The sequence below is a fragment of the Galleria mellonella genome, unplaced genomic scaffold (assembly GCF_026898425.1).
Source record: "Galleria mellonella isolate WM207_F2 unplaced genomic scaffold, CSIRO_AGI_GalMel_v1 utg1267, whole genome shotgun sequence".
NCBI lineage: Eukaryota > Metazoa > Arthropoda > Insecta > Lepidoptera > Pyralidae > Galleria > Galleria mellonella.
The window spans coordinates 3,183,972-3,201,125 of NW_026441987.1; the positions used below are offsets into that span (position 1 = coordinate 3,183,972).

The 17,154-nt window shown below is 30.9% G+C and overlaps 2 protein-coding genes across 2 annotated transcripts; one reads left to right on the forward strand and one right to left on the reverse strand.

Annotated features, from left to right (window-relative positions):
• Nucleotides 1-4,418: 4,418 nt before the first annotated feature.
• Nucleotides 4,419-10,068, reverse strand: LOC113522407 (ATP synthase subunit b, mitochondrial). Its single transcript, XM_052900935.1, has 5 exons — nt 9,948-10,068; nt 8,205-8,346; nt 6,744-6,942; nt 5,615-5,803; nt 4,419-4,668 (listed from the first exon to the last, which is right to left on the reverse strand). Exons 1-5 carry the CDS (start codon nt 9,973-9,975, stop codon nt 4,489-4,491), a joined length of 738 nt encoding a protein of 245 aa, XP_052756895.1. The 5' UTR covers nt 9,976-10,068; the 3' UTR covers nt 4,419-4,488.
• Nucleotides 10,069-12,926: 2,858 nt separating this feature from the next.
• Nucleotides 12,927-16,480, forward strand: LOC113511410 (uncharacterized). Its single transcript, XM_026895035.3, has 3 exons — nt 12,927-13,138; nt 13,770-13,934; nt 14,613-16,480. Exons 1-3 carry the CDS (start codon nt 13,079-13,081, stop codon nt 14,625-14,627), a joined length of 240 nt encoding a protein of 79 aa, XP_026750836.1. The 5' UTR covers nt 12,927-13,078; the 3' UTR covers nt 14,628-16,480.
• The last annotated feature ends 674 nt before the right edge of the window (nt 16,481-17,154 follow it).

Sequence of the window (17,154 nt, forward strand, 5' to 3'; positions counted from 1 at the left end):
CATTCCTGAGAACTCAGGTGTTATTCCTCTGTACCCAGTAAATTCACGCCATATCCCACCCTTCAAACCGAAACACAGCCATGCAAACACAACTGCTTCACGGTTGAAACACGAACGGGACAGAGGTACTAAAGTAATCGACTTTTGTATAAAGTCTCCCTCTGGTAAGGTGCTGTATTCTCAAGCGGTTGTTAAAATTAAAATAAAAGAATATAAAGGGTATAATAGAAATAAATAATATTAAAGTGTTAAATGAATAATATTAAAGTTCGTTGGTTACATGTGACCCGAGTTGCTCGATCTATATGTAATAGATTGAGCTCATTGAGGTGTAGAGGCTTCAAACTTGTATTGGGCTCCGAAAGAACTTGTCAGTTTTAACTATGAGTCTTTTTTATTATTTGGATTATCATAAATAGATAGATAGATAGATACTATTTATTGTTTCCTCCAAAAGATTACAATAGTAAATCATAATGTCTATATAATTATAGTCCATGATCAAAGACTAAGTACTGCTGTACTAATAAAGAAAATAGATAATGAAAAAAAAATACAGGCAACGGAAACCTTTTTTTGTATTTAGCAGTTTTTTTTTTTATTATAGTGTCTAAAATAGAAAGTTTGTTTTATAGTTCTTCATCTTAGAATAATAATGATTAGATTTGAAAAATAGATTTTTTGGCTCCAATATAAATTTGAAGCCATATTTAACACCATATTTGGTAATCAGATGTCATAGTGCACAACTGTTTTTTTTTTTTTTTTACAAAACTATGACATCTCATCCCCGAATAGGTGTTTAATATTTTTATTTTGAGCGAATATTTATTTTTTGTATAATTTCCTTTATAGGTTGTATAACACTGGAGTGAATTTGTACTATACAGGATTATATTTATACTGAACAATGCAGTTACATTTTGTTTATATCAATAGTTACATTATATTTTTGTATTCACACGAGTGATTTTTGTTTATATTCCTTATACGATAAGGTATTTATTTTGGTTAATGTTTTAGGTTATTTTTAAGTAATGTTTAGCCAGTATCTTTTCTGTTTTTTTTTTTTTTCTTATTTTCGGTTGAAATATCATAATTGTTTTTCACGATAAAATTTGAAATCTTACATACAAAAACTCCAAATGTTTGTTTTTATCTGCCCTAGATAGATTGACAAACAAAATGTCTGTAATCATTTTTAATACGTCGCACTAGCTTAACCGATAAGAATAATATATCAAATATTTTTCTTAATCTTATCAATATTTGTCATAGATTATGTTTTGGCAATGTATTATAGAATTTTCGATTTGTCTATGGTGCCATACAGAAATCATAATAATGTCACCAAATAGTTCTTAATATGCCTATCTGTGGCTTTAAAGTTCGAGTAATCGTTTTCTAATTTTCTTTCATTTATTATAATTGTTCTTTGCGGGTGAGGGAAGGAGACAGAGAATAACTTTTTTAATTGTTGATAATTTGAAATAATACTAGATGTGGCAATAAACAGTATCTTATAAGACAAATGTGGAATACACTTTGCAGTGATTGTACTATTTTCAATGTATTCCTTAAAATGTGTTACATATGCTTAGTTCCGCCATGTTTACTGTTTAATTGATTAATTTAATATTATTTATATAAATCATTAATTAAATATATAAATAATAAGAAAATTTAACAATACAAATATGGAACTATGCTAAAACAAAGTTATTAATGTCAATATAATAATATTACACTAAGTATGCATTTGAAAAGGTAATACTAAATTTTAAATTAAATTTCTTAACTTTTTTTTGTACAGTTTCCTTTCGTCACAGACGAAGAACATGGTAACAGAGTACTAAAGTTAGCACATATTTGATGGTGCTGCAAAGCATAGCTACTATATTGCACAATTCTTGTAAGCTATGACAGGATCTAATCCTCTATTAATTTTTGTTCACTTTTTTTTAATTCTACAAGCGAAAATGCACCAATGTAATGTGGTTAACTCGAATAAAATATTTCCGAAATAATTATGATGTGTTTGAAATTGAATATCTAAATTTAATGTTAAAATTATAAAGGGTAAGGTACATTTTCGCTTGTAAATGTAGTGTTATAATTTGAAATACCCATTAATACAGTTGTTAAAGAGTTTTCAGTCGGCAATTGTAATAAAATTTAATATTTATCGCCTAATTGTGTAAAATATAAGCTGTAGAATGTATAAGAACTGCAAGAACGACGTGCAGTTACGTCATGAAACCAAATACTAATTCGTATGTTTTCTTTAATATTCTTCCGACAGTGATTTACTTTAATTTAGCGCGTAAAATAGTTTTGCGAATGGTCTCCCAGTGGGTAATTTAATAGAATAATAATAATTATGCTATAATTGTAATTTACTGACATGTTTACTAAAGATATGATATTGTTAGAACAAGGATAAAAATAATTAACTCATGATTGTCCGAAGACAAAACTGGAATATCATATTGAATAAAATGCGGGCAAAATAAATAATTCGAAGCCTTCAAAATCATGATCATTGAAAACTAGTTTAAATAAATAAAATATTTGTTTTCTAATGTAAACTATTTTTCGAGTAATAGTTGACAGCTTGAGGTCATTGACATTCCGTTCTGATTTATTCCTGTTTTGTCTCTTTTGTTTCGAACTAGTTCTGATACAAATAAGAAATTTTGTTCCCCATTTGTTAGATTACGATAATAAAGTGACGAATCTGGAATTTTCGACGTATATATATTTATATAATCATATCAAGACTGCTATGTGAATTTGGAGTTTCACATAGAACTCTTGCAAACAATAGTAAATTAATTTTAGTAAAAGAGATGTATATTTTTATATTGTAGTAATTGGGCTTAACGCAGTTTTTGCTAAGCATACACATTAGTTGGAGGCAGACACGTTTTGATATGCATTTTACAAATTATTTAAATGAATTTAGCTTATGACGTTGTCGAGGACAAATGGTTTTATTAGCTTTCAATGGATAACATGTGTAGATAAATATACTTACATAATTAATTTCTTTAATTAAACACTCTTTCTTTGTGATTTCACTTTTCAATCTATTGTTTTTTTTTTTTTATTCATCTGGCATATGTAGTAAATAATCTTTGTTTTTTTTTTTAGAAATTATTAGAAACGAGCCATTTGTGCTACACAAAAAAAAACTGTCCTGTTAAGAAACGAACTATAACAAATTTGTATATATGTATATATATTTAATTTTATTCAGGCATTTAAAGATATGGTAAATAAAGCAACATATCTTGTTCAGGGTTCATGTAGAACTCTGAACTGTTGGTAATGAAAAAAAAAATATAAAAATACATAATACATAAAATCTTTTTATTCTTTATCAAATAAATAAAAAAAAATCAAAGATTATTTATTAATATACCGTAGTAATTTGCGAATTGGACATTATTAAAGTTGAATTTTTAGCCTATTGTATTGTTTTGGTGCTGATCTATAAAATTTCAATTTGCAAATGCAAGTAATTCTGTTAATAGTTTAAATGTATGATTAATACATCCAAAATTAAAAGTTGTTCGACACCCCCCCCTCTAACCTTTGTCCACGGTGGACACAATTTGTGTCCTGGTGCAATAAGTCTACGAAAAGCTTTAACTACGGGCCCCTGCTGCCTGTTAATTAACTAAACCACAAACTGTTGTCCGGCTTATTTTATTGTATTATGTAATAATATACATTATGTAACTATTTTGTTGTTTTATTGTTTTTAGAAATACATTTAGTAAATATCTTAGTTTTTCTAAGTGGCAACACATGATGACTAGCGTAATAATCACAGTAGATGTCTGTAGGCGAAAGTTAACAGTTTATCAAGTGGGCCGTCATCTTAATGATCACTACATACTTACTGTATTCAGTGGCTTCACCCGTAAAAGTTCATTTCCGAAATTAGCCCATACGATAATTGAATACATAACCATTTATACCACAGAATGTAACATACTAGATTTATACAAAGCGCCACACGTGTTAAATTTCATACCCATAAGCTTTACGTTTGGAATTTCTATCCGAATGAATATGGCGAATCAAGATCTGGTGGATATTTTTTTCTTTTTTCTAAAAACAAAAAAGATCTGGTGAAATAGTCGAAACTATGATATTAGAGGAAAAATTTGTTTGTTTGTAGTATAGTAAACTTTTAGAAGACAATTATATATATATATATATATATATATATATATATATATATATATATATATATATATATATATATATATATATATATATATATATATATATATATATATATATATATATTATAAGCAAGTAATATGGGCTATAATTTATCTAAGTTTTTGACCTATTTACCTGTGCGCAGCCGGGATAAGTCACTAGTCAATTAAGTAAAAATCTAATAAACTTGGAACATGATTTATTTCATTATATTACAATATTATAAATTACTAAATGATTGATGACTCCCATTTACTTCCTGGCGGCGGCCAGCGCGCTCAGGTCAGCGATGCAGCGGTCCAGGGTCTGCTTCTCCTGGTCTGGGGTGATGGCCTTGGTCACATTGGCGACTATCCATTCAACCATATGCTTTTGGGATAGGCGGCGTTCCACATTCGCCTTCTCGAGTTGGTAGTCCAAGCGTCGCTTTACCTGGAAAGTGTGATTTATTGTTTTAACTTCTGTACCTGATGATCATTACAATGATGACTACGTTTATAGATGACAGTCATATATTATACAGACATATTTGTATATTTATGTAATATTTGTTTAATATATTCATGTATGTATATTTATATAATCTCTATTGTATGTGTTGTAATTTTTTTTCACCGCATATTCAAATTTCTGTTTAGCCAAAGGTTGACTGCGAGAGAATGCTATATAGTATTAAGTCCGCCTTTTGTGCCAGACATTATTTTTTTGTAATGTGGTCAATAAAGTATAAATAAATAAATAACTTTTTATCAGATGGGCTGCCTATTTGTTTATTACAAGTTATATAAGTATAAGAAAGTGTGTCCATTACCCCCTCCCTTTCGATTATGTTTTTCTAACAGGAGTCATGCCTCTAGCATTTGACGTACAGGTACTGCTACGAAAATGGTGACCTTATATTTTAATTTCTTATTTTTTTAATTTTTCTATTTACAATAATTTTAAAATACTGTAAACTTTTGCTCTATATTCTATTTTATTACTGTATAAATGCGGTGAAGAGTTAAATAAATAGATAAAAAAAAGTCCAGCAGGATGGTACGGGTATAATTTTTCATGAAAGTGTTGGATAAATTTGATAGGATTGGTTAAAATAAAAAGGTATTTATTTATTTTTATTTATATATTATGTAAACAGAGTATGGGAGGGGGAAGAGGGACGTGGCAAACTAACATTTATATTTTTCTCTTATTCACAAAAATATAACACCCCACAAGTGGACGAGAGGTTGATGGGCAGAGGAGAGAGTGCACCATATTCCAATAAGGGAAGGGAGAAGACTATTCCAAATAAAATGAAAATACCTCATGTAATAAATTAAGTAGACATCTTTAACAGGCTAGGCATGCTGAATGTGTCCAAGAAATAATCACTCACTTCACTGTACGCGTTCATGACACGCTCCCTGTACGCAGCCTCCAACTGCAGGAGAACATTCTCTTTTTTGGCCTCGATGAGCTGCTCCTGGCCCTGAGCACGCCACTGCGCCTTCTTTTCATTCTCGATCGCCTCCTGCAGGTCTGTGATGGTCTGCTGGCGGCCCGCGTTCCAATCCTTCTCTACGGACTGTAAAAAAAAATACAGTTACCTGTAACAACTTGATAATATTCTGTATGTAGTTAAAAAAGTAACAAACTTCATTGCTGTATATTAACCAGCCCGCAAGAAAAAGTACAAATGAATTTATTGATAAAATTGTTATAGCTATAGTCCTTGAGATAGAATGAGATAGTGACATGTGCTATCTTGTTTTTTCTTATGTGATCGCTGACTGAAGTGTTTCTATCGACAAATTTCTTTGTACCTTGTCCTTGGCTTATTACTGTTTTCAATTATAATATATATATCCTTTAAACACACAAGACTAGGAATATGTAACAGAATGCTGTGATGAGTTAAGTAAATCATGGGTAAAACTCCTTAGAATTATTAGAAGCATTTTCGTATTTATGACATTTATCGTGAACATTGTAGTACCACGTAATGGCAGACTATATTTGAATACCTTTCATAATAATAGCTTTTTTAATTAAAAGATACATAAGTGAGGGTAGTTCTAGAAAACACCGATATACAAAATTATTGATATCCAACTGTCTGTCAGTGTTCATTTTATGTTAAGGATGTTATTAACTTCTATACATGAAAGCCCAAAAACTGAAAGCAGTTCTATACTATATATATGTAATATAAAGGGTATGGATTTCATTCTTTGTTTCATCATCATCATATCAGACATCACCTATCCACTGTGCTGTGCTGAATATAGGCCTGTCCCTTGGGTGGGGTTTTACCAGTAGTTGCCACTGTTTCACGACAGGCGAGTTGGCAACCACAGATCGACTTTGATATGTTTTAAGAGGGACACTGCTAGTTCTTAGTTTATAAAAGAAAAACTCAAAAAATACTCCACTGATTTTCAAAATTCTTTTACCTAAAGAAAACTACAATCAAAGTGGCATGCATGTATTGTACATAAGTTTATCTTCTGAATAATTAAACTCACCTCCACTTCCTTGTCTAACCACGCAGCAAGGTTTGGTCCAAACTTCTTGGTCGCGATGTAGACCATCACCAGCAGAGACAGACCAGTGTAGTACTCATGCTCCAGCACATAGATCTCCTTGCTGAACAGGTATGTGGCGAGACCAACTCCGAATGTGTATGGACCAGTCACACCAGTCTTCGAGTGGAAGAATTGGAACCTGGAAGCATAAATTATATAATGTAAATTCCCAACTGATCTTCTATGGAGAAACAATGTTATTTTTATAGGAATGTTAGTATATAAGTAACAATATAATTGTTGGAACAGTAACAGACTTCAAACTCAAAGTTTTTCTTTTTCATGCTATTTAGAATGGCAAACAAGCTGATGGCCCACCTGATTTGAAAGTAGGAACCATTGCTTGTAGACGTAAGCAGTACCATGGACATAACAGAGTATACTGTTTTGCTCATGATACCCCCCTATGCATTGACATTCCTGATGACTCAGGTGTTATTCCTCTGTGCCCTGTAAATTCACTGGCATATCCCAACCTTCAAACCGAAACACAGTCATGCAAACACGACTGCTTCACGGTAGAAACACGAATGGGGCAGAGGTGCCCAAGCAAACGACTTTTGTACCAAGTTTCTCAAGTCTACCAAGATTCTGAAGAAACCTAGGTGGGTGATATTCCTATGAACACTGCCATGGTGAGAGATGATTACATGTCAGTGGAGCATAAATACATCATTATTGAACACATTTTTTTTAATTCTGAAATACTTACAACCATTGACTCCATGTATATAATACTAATATTACAAATGGGAGGGGGGGGGGGGGAAGGGATTGTTAGCAATGGAGTTTGATAGCCCATTCCTAGCAATATGCCTTATTAGGTCGACCTCCTCGTGGTTCCCCTGGAAACCATCATGAACAATTCTTGTTGAATTCATCACGAGGGGCTAACTGACCTACTTCATCCTCACCTATCATTCTTCACTGGTGCCCCGCCGGTGTATACCGATAGCGCAGGTGGGATTACCATTCCATTATCATCCATTAAAAAAAAATATATATTACAAATGTGAAAGTTTTGTAAAAATATATGTTTACGAATTTGAATGTTCCTTATTCAAACATTATTTTATGGGTAAAAGGCTATATTTCATTTTACAATAACATGAAAACTTACAGTTAGTTTGAGGAATACATTCTCTACAGGAGCCATTTGTTATATATTTTTTTACAAACACAGGGGGCAAACGAGAATGTGGCTCACCTGATGGTAAGTGACTACCACCACTTATGATCACCCACAATATCAAAAGCACTGCAGATGTGTTGCCGGTCTTTAAAAAAGTAATATACTCTTTTCTTGAAGATTATGTTGTCATATCTGTTCGGAATTAATGTAAGAAGTCATGGGAAACACTCAATTTACTATATGGTAACAAATGTTTTAATTCTTAATACCATTCTTCAGGGATAAATCCAAGCCTGACTTTTCCGGGTTCCCCTCTCACGGGACGAGGGAAATTCTTCTCGTCACGCACACCACTGTCGGTGGCGGAGCCTCGCGCCACCAGCGCCGTCGACGCGGACTGGCGGGCAGCAACTATGATTAAAAACAAAATAATATTTTTGAAAATTACATTGTGTTATTAACATTAAAAATTATTATTATATTATACTATTCATTACAGAGTTATTAATGTTGATATATATATATTATTATATATATAAATATTTTTCTCTTTTTCTGTGCATCTAATATTGTATAGACCTCATTTAACTCAAGATAGGGATTTCCACTATCTTGGGTTATTCTTAAACATAATGGTCTTGCAATTGACTTAACATAAATTTAATGGAATTTCTGGCTAATAAATAAAAAATACATAATTAAAGATTATGTTCCACAAAAAACAGATTTCAACTGTGCCACCAAACAAAAGCACCCAAAAAAAATTAAAATTTATTTTGGACTATTATCAAGAACTGATTTTAATGAAATACTTATGGAGCCAATCTGTAAGTATACCCTTTTAAATAAAAGGGGAATTTTCCAAATTGGTTTAGAACAGTCAGAGATATGAGGTAGCAAACATAAAAACTTAATACTTAATCCTATCTATGTGGGGGGAAAGGGATTGTTAGTAATCTGACTGAGACTCCCAGTGCTAGCAATATATTCAATCAGGTCGACCTCCTCGTGGTTCTCCCTAGAAACTATCATGGTTAATTCCTGATGAATGTATCATGATGGGCTAACTGGCCTGTTTTCATTCTCATCTATCACTCTTCACTGGTGCTCCGCTGGCATATCCCATTAGCGCGGGCGGGGTTACCATACCATTTTCACCCATAAAAAAAAACCTATATGTGAGTAAAGGTATACCTGACAGACTCATTTAACAAACTTTAGATACAGGGGAGAAGCAACAAGCGACTGCAGTAACAAGGACTTGCAGTCTCATCTCTACCAATATATCCTATTAGGTTGACTTCTATGTGGTCCTCCTAGGAACTATTATGTTTAATTGCTAAAGACTTCATCATGATAGACTGACTGGCCTGATTCCACTCTCAATTGTGGTGGTACATTGGTATCCATCAGTATATACAGAGAGCATTGATAGGATTACCACCTCATTTTCACTTATTAATAAAAACCTTACAAACATACATTTCTTGAAAAGCTGACATAGTCATTCATGGTGCTGAAGCCTCAACAAAAATTATAATTCATAAATAGTTTATACTTTTTTCAATATACCTCTTCTGTAATTTATTATTGTGGTGCTGAACAAATTATTCTTACGTTGAGTTACCTTTTGAAATGGAATTCAATCTCAAAATTATTGGTCGTAAGCGTAGGTCACAAATTAAGTCTAAAGTTTATAGCAAGAATAAGTTGAAAAAAATTGTCTGGAAGATCAATAGGTCAAAATAGATGGAAGTCTCAAGATTATTGTTCTTAAAATTCAATTATTATTTCTTGGTCCAACAAAATCATTTTCAAGGACCAAAATACTACAAAATTGAATATATAAGTAACAATTTGATATCCAAAAGTAGATATTTTTTCTTTTGACTTGACAGAACGAATGATTACATAAACTTCTACCGTGTAGGTTAAGGTTAATTATTTAGATTTTAGTAAACAGTAATTTAAATATAAAAACAAATTATATGAATTAAATAAATTAAAATTACCTGTACGCAAAGCTGCTCGTGATAACATTTTTTTAAAGACAAAATTTATAAATTTGTAAATTTATGAATGTCTCAAAAAATGTACTTTGCGCCAGTGATGTACTATTAAAGTATAGTTGAGTTGAACGGCCATAATCGATATCGTACTTTATTAAATCTATCGATTAAAGTAATACAGTAATTTATATAAAAAATTTGATTAAATTTGTGATTACAAATTTATTTCAAGTATTAATCATTTTATGTAAGATAATTACAATATAAATTTTATTAATATGAAATGTGTTTAAGATGAACATATCCTTTATCTATGCACATTTTGTAGACAAAATATATATTTATAAATAAAGACTTATAATACCAATCAGAAAATATTATTATTCCGTATCAGAAAATATTTTATTTCTTAAATTCACTGAATTGTTTGCATAAAGTAATCTGTAAATGATCTGTCGTTCATATATGTTGCAGTTTATAGAAAAAGACACAGAACTTCTCTATAAGTACACTGATAAGCAGAAAAATTTAACGATGCTCACTAAACCAAACTATATTAGTATTTCTGTTTAATATTTCCATTTCTCGTGTACTTTAAAATATTTCTTATTAGAGATGACTGGAAATATATTTAAGTACTACAACCCCTAATAAACCCTGTGATGGAACACATATTATTTGACTTATTATCATCACTACATCAGCTGTTAACTATCCACTGCTGAACACTACTAAAGCTATCACACTTTGCAGGTTGGTTGACCACCGCAGTTAGACTTTGATGGTGTTTTAGAGAAGACACTGCTGCCCATTCCTCGACCATTAAGTTCCTTTAGTCGCCTTTTACCATATTCACGGAAAAAAAAGAGGTGGCCTATTCTATATAAGCTCTATGCGGCTAATTATTTATTTATTTTAATTAGACACACAATAAATTATAACCATTTTAGGTTTATATATATAGGTAATTATGATTTTTATACTAGGCTATAATTCAAAAACATATGTACACAGCATGATTAACATTTAGAGAAAACATTTAAATTTCGTTTGACATAAAACATAAAAATTATTAAATAGCCACTCATATAGTTTTTTTTCTTTTCTTTTTTTACTTATATTGGGACTAATCTGGTTAAATGTACCTAATATATGTTAACTGGGGGGAAAGGGATTGTTAGTAATGGAGTTTGACAGCCTCATTGCTAGCAATATGCCCTATCAGGTCGACCTCCACGTGGTTCCCCCTGGAAACCATCGTGAACAATTCTTGTTGAATTTGTCACGATGGGCTAATTGATCTGCTTCATCCTCACCTATCATCCTTCACTGGTGCCACGCCTGTGTATACCGATAGCGCGGGTGGGGTTGCCATTCCATTATCATCCATTAAAAAAAAAAAAAATATGTTAACTGTATTTAGGCCGGATTCTCTTTATAACGTCGTTCTTAGTTCGCACTCGGTTCTATCTTGAACTAGTAAAATATTATTACGTAAGAAATACTGTGTGTGTTTACTCTACTGTTCAGTTCTCGAATTGTTTCTACTAACCGTACTGAGAGCGAACAGAGACCGGCGTTATAGTGAAGATCCAGCTTTATTATTGTTATATCAATTACAAATAGTAGCATAGTACCTATAGACCTACTTAATATGTTTACTAAATGTTTTGTGACCAGTATGATTACTAGATTATTAACTTAAGTTACACAAAGTTTTGTATTGAGCAAATAAAATATACCACGGGTTTTTTTTATTTTAAATTAAAAACTTTATACCCAGATTTATTAATATTCATATCTTAAATATATCTACTCATTTTACAGTCTATATTGCTTTTCAACTTGAATGTTATCTATAAAAATATTTAATATATTGTCATATATATATTACTCCTATATAAGTTTGCAATATTAAGTATACAAGTAAGTTTTTGCACTTGCGCTTCGTTGACGAATTCTATTGATCTGTTTATGATTCAGTTTTACATTTTGTTAAGCCACATTTTTCTTTTGGATAATTTATACCGGCTTTTGTAGTTTAAAAGTCACTTAGTTGCTTACTTATCATCAAGTTTGTTTTTAACATTTATATCGATATGGCCAATATTCATTCCATAAGGCATCAAATGGTAGGTGGATAAAATTACATTATTAAAAAGTGTAGATATTTTAATATTTTATTGTATGTTGATGTTTATTGTTTAAACACCTACCTATGTTTTATTTGAAATGTTAAAATTAAGATATTATTTAATTTAATAAATCTACAGAATTATTTTATTGTTTTAGATATACACTTAATAATTACATTTTATTTTATTATATGTTATTACTATTTCTCACTCTCTCTGTCCTTTTCTAATTGATAATATTTCATGAAAATTCAATTTTATTCTGACTAGAAATTTAATAATATACTTTGATTATATATTTCTTTTCAAAATGCTAGCATAAGACGTACAGCAGATATTATTTGTTTCTATGGAAAGATCTGTAATTTCCCGTTGAAATATATAAAATAATTCTCAGATATAATGCAATATCTTAAAAAAGTATAACTTTAAAATGTCAAACTATTACAAGTATAGAAAATAGATAAAAATTTTAAGACTCAATTGCGCTTGTGCGAAATTAACGATCCATTATAAGTCTCTGGTACATAGTTTTGTTCTAGAATGTAACTAGTCCCTTGAAATAAAATTAAGTAGCATTAATAATCAGATTTAAGAATTTATAGCAATGTAGATTGTATTTAAATTTACTATTTACTTTATTTAAAAAATATTTTTTTAAATTATCATATTCTAATTGATATCACTTTAAAAGTATTGTTAATAAATAAAATAATGACACTATAATAATATACCTAACATTATTATTTATTTGCTTGAATTTGTTGAAAGAAAAACTTTTTAAATCACATGACACGCTACTTCTTTATACAACACTATTTTTAAATTACATAGTGTCGGAACGTCATGTGTCACGTCAAATTCAAAAAGTCAAAAATATTTCGTCAACAAAGTGTTTAGTGTTATTTTTGTCTGCTTTTCCTGTTTATGTATTTTATTTTATTGTACTGTTTGTAAAAACATAATTTCATTGATGCATATACTTAGTTTTTCTTGAAAATGGGGATATTTATGTCCTGTTGTAAACCTTCTGCTTCAGATGTGTTGACTCCTGACGCCGTAAGTTCTGAAAGTTTTTTTTAATGATACTGAAATGGTAACCCCGTTTACGTTAACGGTATACTCTGGCTAATAATCAATGTCTCGCTGCTGGGCAGGCTCTTGGTCTAATGTTAATAAGAGAAAGTTAGCCCTCTTACCACAGAGACTAGGCGATTTATGTATTCTGTATTCGTGTAGTCACTTCTGGCTTTCTAAGAATGACAAAGTGTAGGGACACTTGGTATTCTCACTTTATTACTAGAGAGAGATTTTATACAAAAGTCGTTTTTTGGGTACCTCTGTCCCATTTGTTTCAACCAACAGTTGTGTTTGCATGGTTGTGTTACGGTTTGATGGTTGGGATATGGTAGTGAATTTACAGGGTACAGAGGAATAACACCTGAGTCTTCAGGAAAGGCAACATATTCATGGGCAAAACAGTATACTCTGTTATGTCAATGGTACTGCTTATGTTTATATGTGATGGTGTATCACTTTCCATCAGATGAGCCATCAGCTTGTTTGCCATTCTAAGTTGTATAAAAAAATATACACAAAAACTGCAAACAGAACTATGTATATATTAATATGTTTTCATTATCAATAGCTTTGTGAAATAAAAAAAATATATTAATTCATTGTATACCAGGAAACGAGACGTCGTCAGCAAGTGGAGGCTGCTGAGCGCAGGCTAGCTGAGCAGGCGGCCCGAGGAGTTAAGGATCCAGAACGGGTGAAGCGCATGCAGCAAAGGTCAGAAGAAATGGAAAAACGAGAGCAGGAGTTGCAGAAAGATGGAGGTCCTACATTGAGGGTAAGATGCTAACAAAAGTAGTTTATCTAATTATTTGTTATTCTGTATTATTAGAATGGTATATAATTAGATTTTACAATAATAATTTAATAATTTAATTAAATAAGGAAAAATTATTTAATATATTATATAAATTTTTTAATGCGTTATAATGAAATGTAACCTCATTTTACACTATTAGTATACACTGGCAGGTAAGAGATGATAGGTGATAATAAAAGCAGACTAGTAAGCCTATCATAATAAATTTGACAAGTAATAACCAAGATGATTTCCAGGGTACCTGCATCAAGGTCGACCTGATAGATAGTATATTGCTAGGGCTATTAGATCTCCATTACTAACAATACCTTTTCTCCAGTCTTAGTTTAGCTGTATAATTTTTGTCTTTTGTTATAGAATATTGTTACAAATTTAGAAACAATTTTAATTATTCTTTTTAAAAAGGATTTATTTCCATATTGATCCTATATTTATTTTGTCGTTTTCATGTCATGAAAAAATTAAAAAAAAAGAAGAAAATTAAGTAAAGAGCAAATCAGTTTGCTGTTTATTACATTTTGACAATAAAATTATTTTTTAAAATATTACAGAAAATTAATTTAGTTTACTGTTAGTAGACTACAGAGAAATGTGTAGAAGTATTATATAGACAATTAACATGTATTTTTTTTTCAGTGGACATCTGAATGAGACGAGGAACCGTTGGTTGGCAACCAGTCAAAAGCTGAAAAATATAGATATAAGAACTGAAAGAATTTCAGTTAGCCATTAGATCAGTGTTGTCTCCATAATTCCATATTTATTGTCAAATGCTTAAAACTGAGATATCAGGCTGAGAAAAAAACTTTTTTTATTTGATGTGTTAATATGTAAATATAAACAATAGACAGTTTAGTAAACCTACTTTGTATGAGTCATATAATTTAATCATCATCATCATCATCATATAGGCCTTTAACAGTCTACAGCTGAATATTATCCAGATTAGCAACTGCAGTAAGGCTTTGGAGATGTTTTAAGAGGGAAGCTGCTGCTCATTCTGCACTCTTCCATAGTCACTGCTTACAATACCCAAAGGAACGGGTGGCCTGTTCTATAACGGAAGGACACAGGCATAATTTAATCATATTTATATAAAGCAGCTTTTTATTCATCATGTCTGCCAAGAAAAATGATAATAATGGAATCGAGATCTAGACTGTGTTAGTAGTATTAACTGATAAGACATCATTGCTGGCAGAAAGATGAGGATGACCTTAACACAGTTGGCTCATTGTGAAGAATTCACTAGGAATTAATCTTTGTAGTTATAGGAACCACATAGATGTTAACCAGGCAGGATATAGTGCTAGCAATGTGGATATATTACTTACAATTCCCTCTGATTACTAAACTTGTATAGGAATGTATTGTATATTTTATAAAATACCTATCTAGGGACCTAACGTTGTATAATTTGTGTATTCAATTAAAGTTATAGTGAGGCTTTATTTATATGTTGTTGTAAATCAGTGTGTTAATGTATTTATATATGTGTGTGTAACTTTTATACTATGAAGTATCTCGTATATGGCTCTACCAAAAAAATATATTAATATGTTTAATTAAAAAAAATATATCAACAATAAAATAACAATGGAATACTTAAAATAATTGTGTATAAAATTATCTATATTGGATGACCAAATATTTTTCTCGAATTCTTCTACATTTAAGTCATTTTGAAAGAATTAATAGATCCACCAATCGGTGTTGCCACTTGCCTTTGATAATTTGATACAAAAAATATCTTTTATAGTAAAGTTTATAAATACAATGTTTCTGATACATTTTTAATTTGTCGTCTAAATGGCTTGGTGTGACAAAATTAATTTGTATTTTTGAAAGTATTATATTATTTTTAAAATTTAATTAGAATATGTAATTCTAATCAGGGCTATTTCAGTCCACGCTCGGTAACAGGAGAGTCAATGGTTATTTCGAATTTTTTATAGTATAGTACCCTGAAACTTCATCTATTTAACTTATTGTATGGATAGCAAATAAAATGTCATCATATCAGCTATTCACCAGTCAACATAGACCTTCCCCTATCAGTGGATTTACAAATAGTTGTCACACTTGGCAGGCAGGTTGGTAACTGCAACTAGGCTTTGATGTTTTAAAAGGGACGCTGCTGCCCATCCTTTGAGCATTAAGATCTTTTAATCATCTCTTAGGATACCTATGGGAAAGGGAAGGGTGGCTTATTGTGTACAGGGACCACACAGCCATGTGACATTTTTTACCTGTATTAACTTATTTTTAGTATTATAATTGGATGTCTATTAATTTTAATTATAATAAGAATGTTTTACAGTGCCCGCAGCGACGAGTATTTTGTCAAATCAAGCCATGTTACTTAGGACATATGCACTGACTAGTTATGTAAATATTGTATTAAGTGTTGTACTGCTGGATGTTGGCACAACACCAGGCTTTGATATTTATTATAATATGTGGATATTGTTGTTTATATGAAATAAATGTTCTATTTAATATAATATTGTGTATGATTTTCTTTATATCCTACCTAATATTATAAAAAAGAAAGTTTGGGTGTTTGTAACCTAATAAATTTTGGGGGAAGGGATTGTTAGTAATGAGGATTATCAGTCCCATTGCTAGCAATATACCCTATCAGGTCGACCTCTAGATGGTCTTCCCCTAGATCGTGTTGAATTCTAGGTGACCTGTTTCATCCTCATTTATCACCCCTCAATGGTGTCCCACCAGCGTATACCGTTACCGCAGGCGGGGATACCATTCCATTATCATCCATAAAAAAAAATTTGAATAATAATAATAATAGTAATTTATTTGCTCGAAATGTGGTACAAAGGTCTTAAATGGTAACTGAGCTACACATTTCGCCTTATCTGAAGGCATGCAAATTTTGTCTTAGCACATGTTAGTTTTTAGTGGCAAACATTTGAAAGTAAAAATTTATCAATTACGTATGTCCAAATAATTCTAAATACATATTAATTGTTACATTGAATTAGTTATGTCAACATTTAAATGAATGAATGTAATTTTGTATAGACCATACTTTATTTATATTAATATGATATATATATATATATAGGGTATTATATTAATTAACGCGGACGAAGCCGCGTTTTAATAGTAGTGGTTTATAATTTGCATATTCGCGTTTTTTATACAACGAGAGTAA

Coding starts and splice junctions, on each gene's coding strand:
- LOC113511410 (XM_026895035.3), top strand. CDS start 13,079: ATGGGGATATTTATGTCCTGTTGTAAACCTTCTGCTTCAGATGTGTTG. Junction 13,139..13,769: donor ATGTGTTGACTCCTGACGCC/GTAAGTTCTGAA, acceptor ATTGTATACCAG/GAAACGAGACGTCGTCAGCA.
- LOC113522407 (XM_052900935.1), bottom strand. CDS start 9,975: ATGTTATCACGAGCAGCTTTGCGTACAG. Junction 8,347..9,947: donor ACGAGCAGCTTTGCGTACAG/GTAATTTTAATT, acceptor TTTTAATCATAG/TTGCTGCCCGCCAGTCCGCG. Junction 6,943..8,204: donor GGATTTATCCCTGAAGAATG/GTATTAAGAATT, acceptor TTATGCTTCCAG/GTTCCAATTCTTCCACTCGA.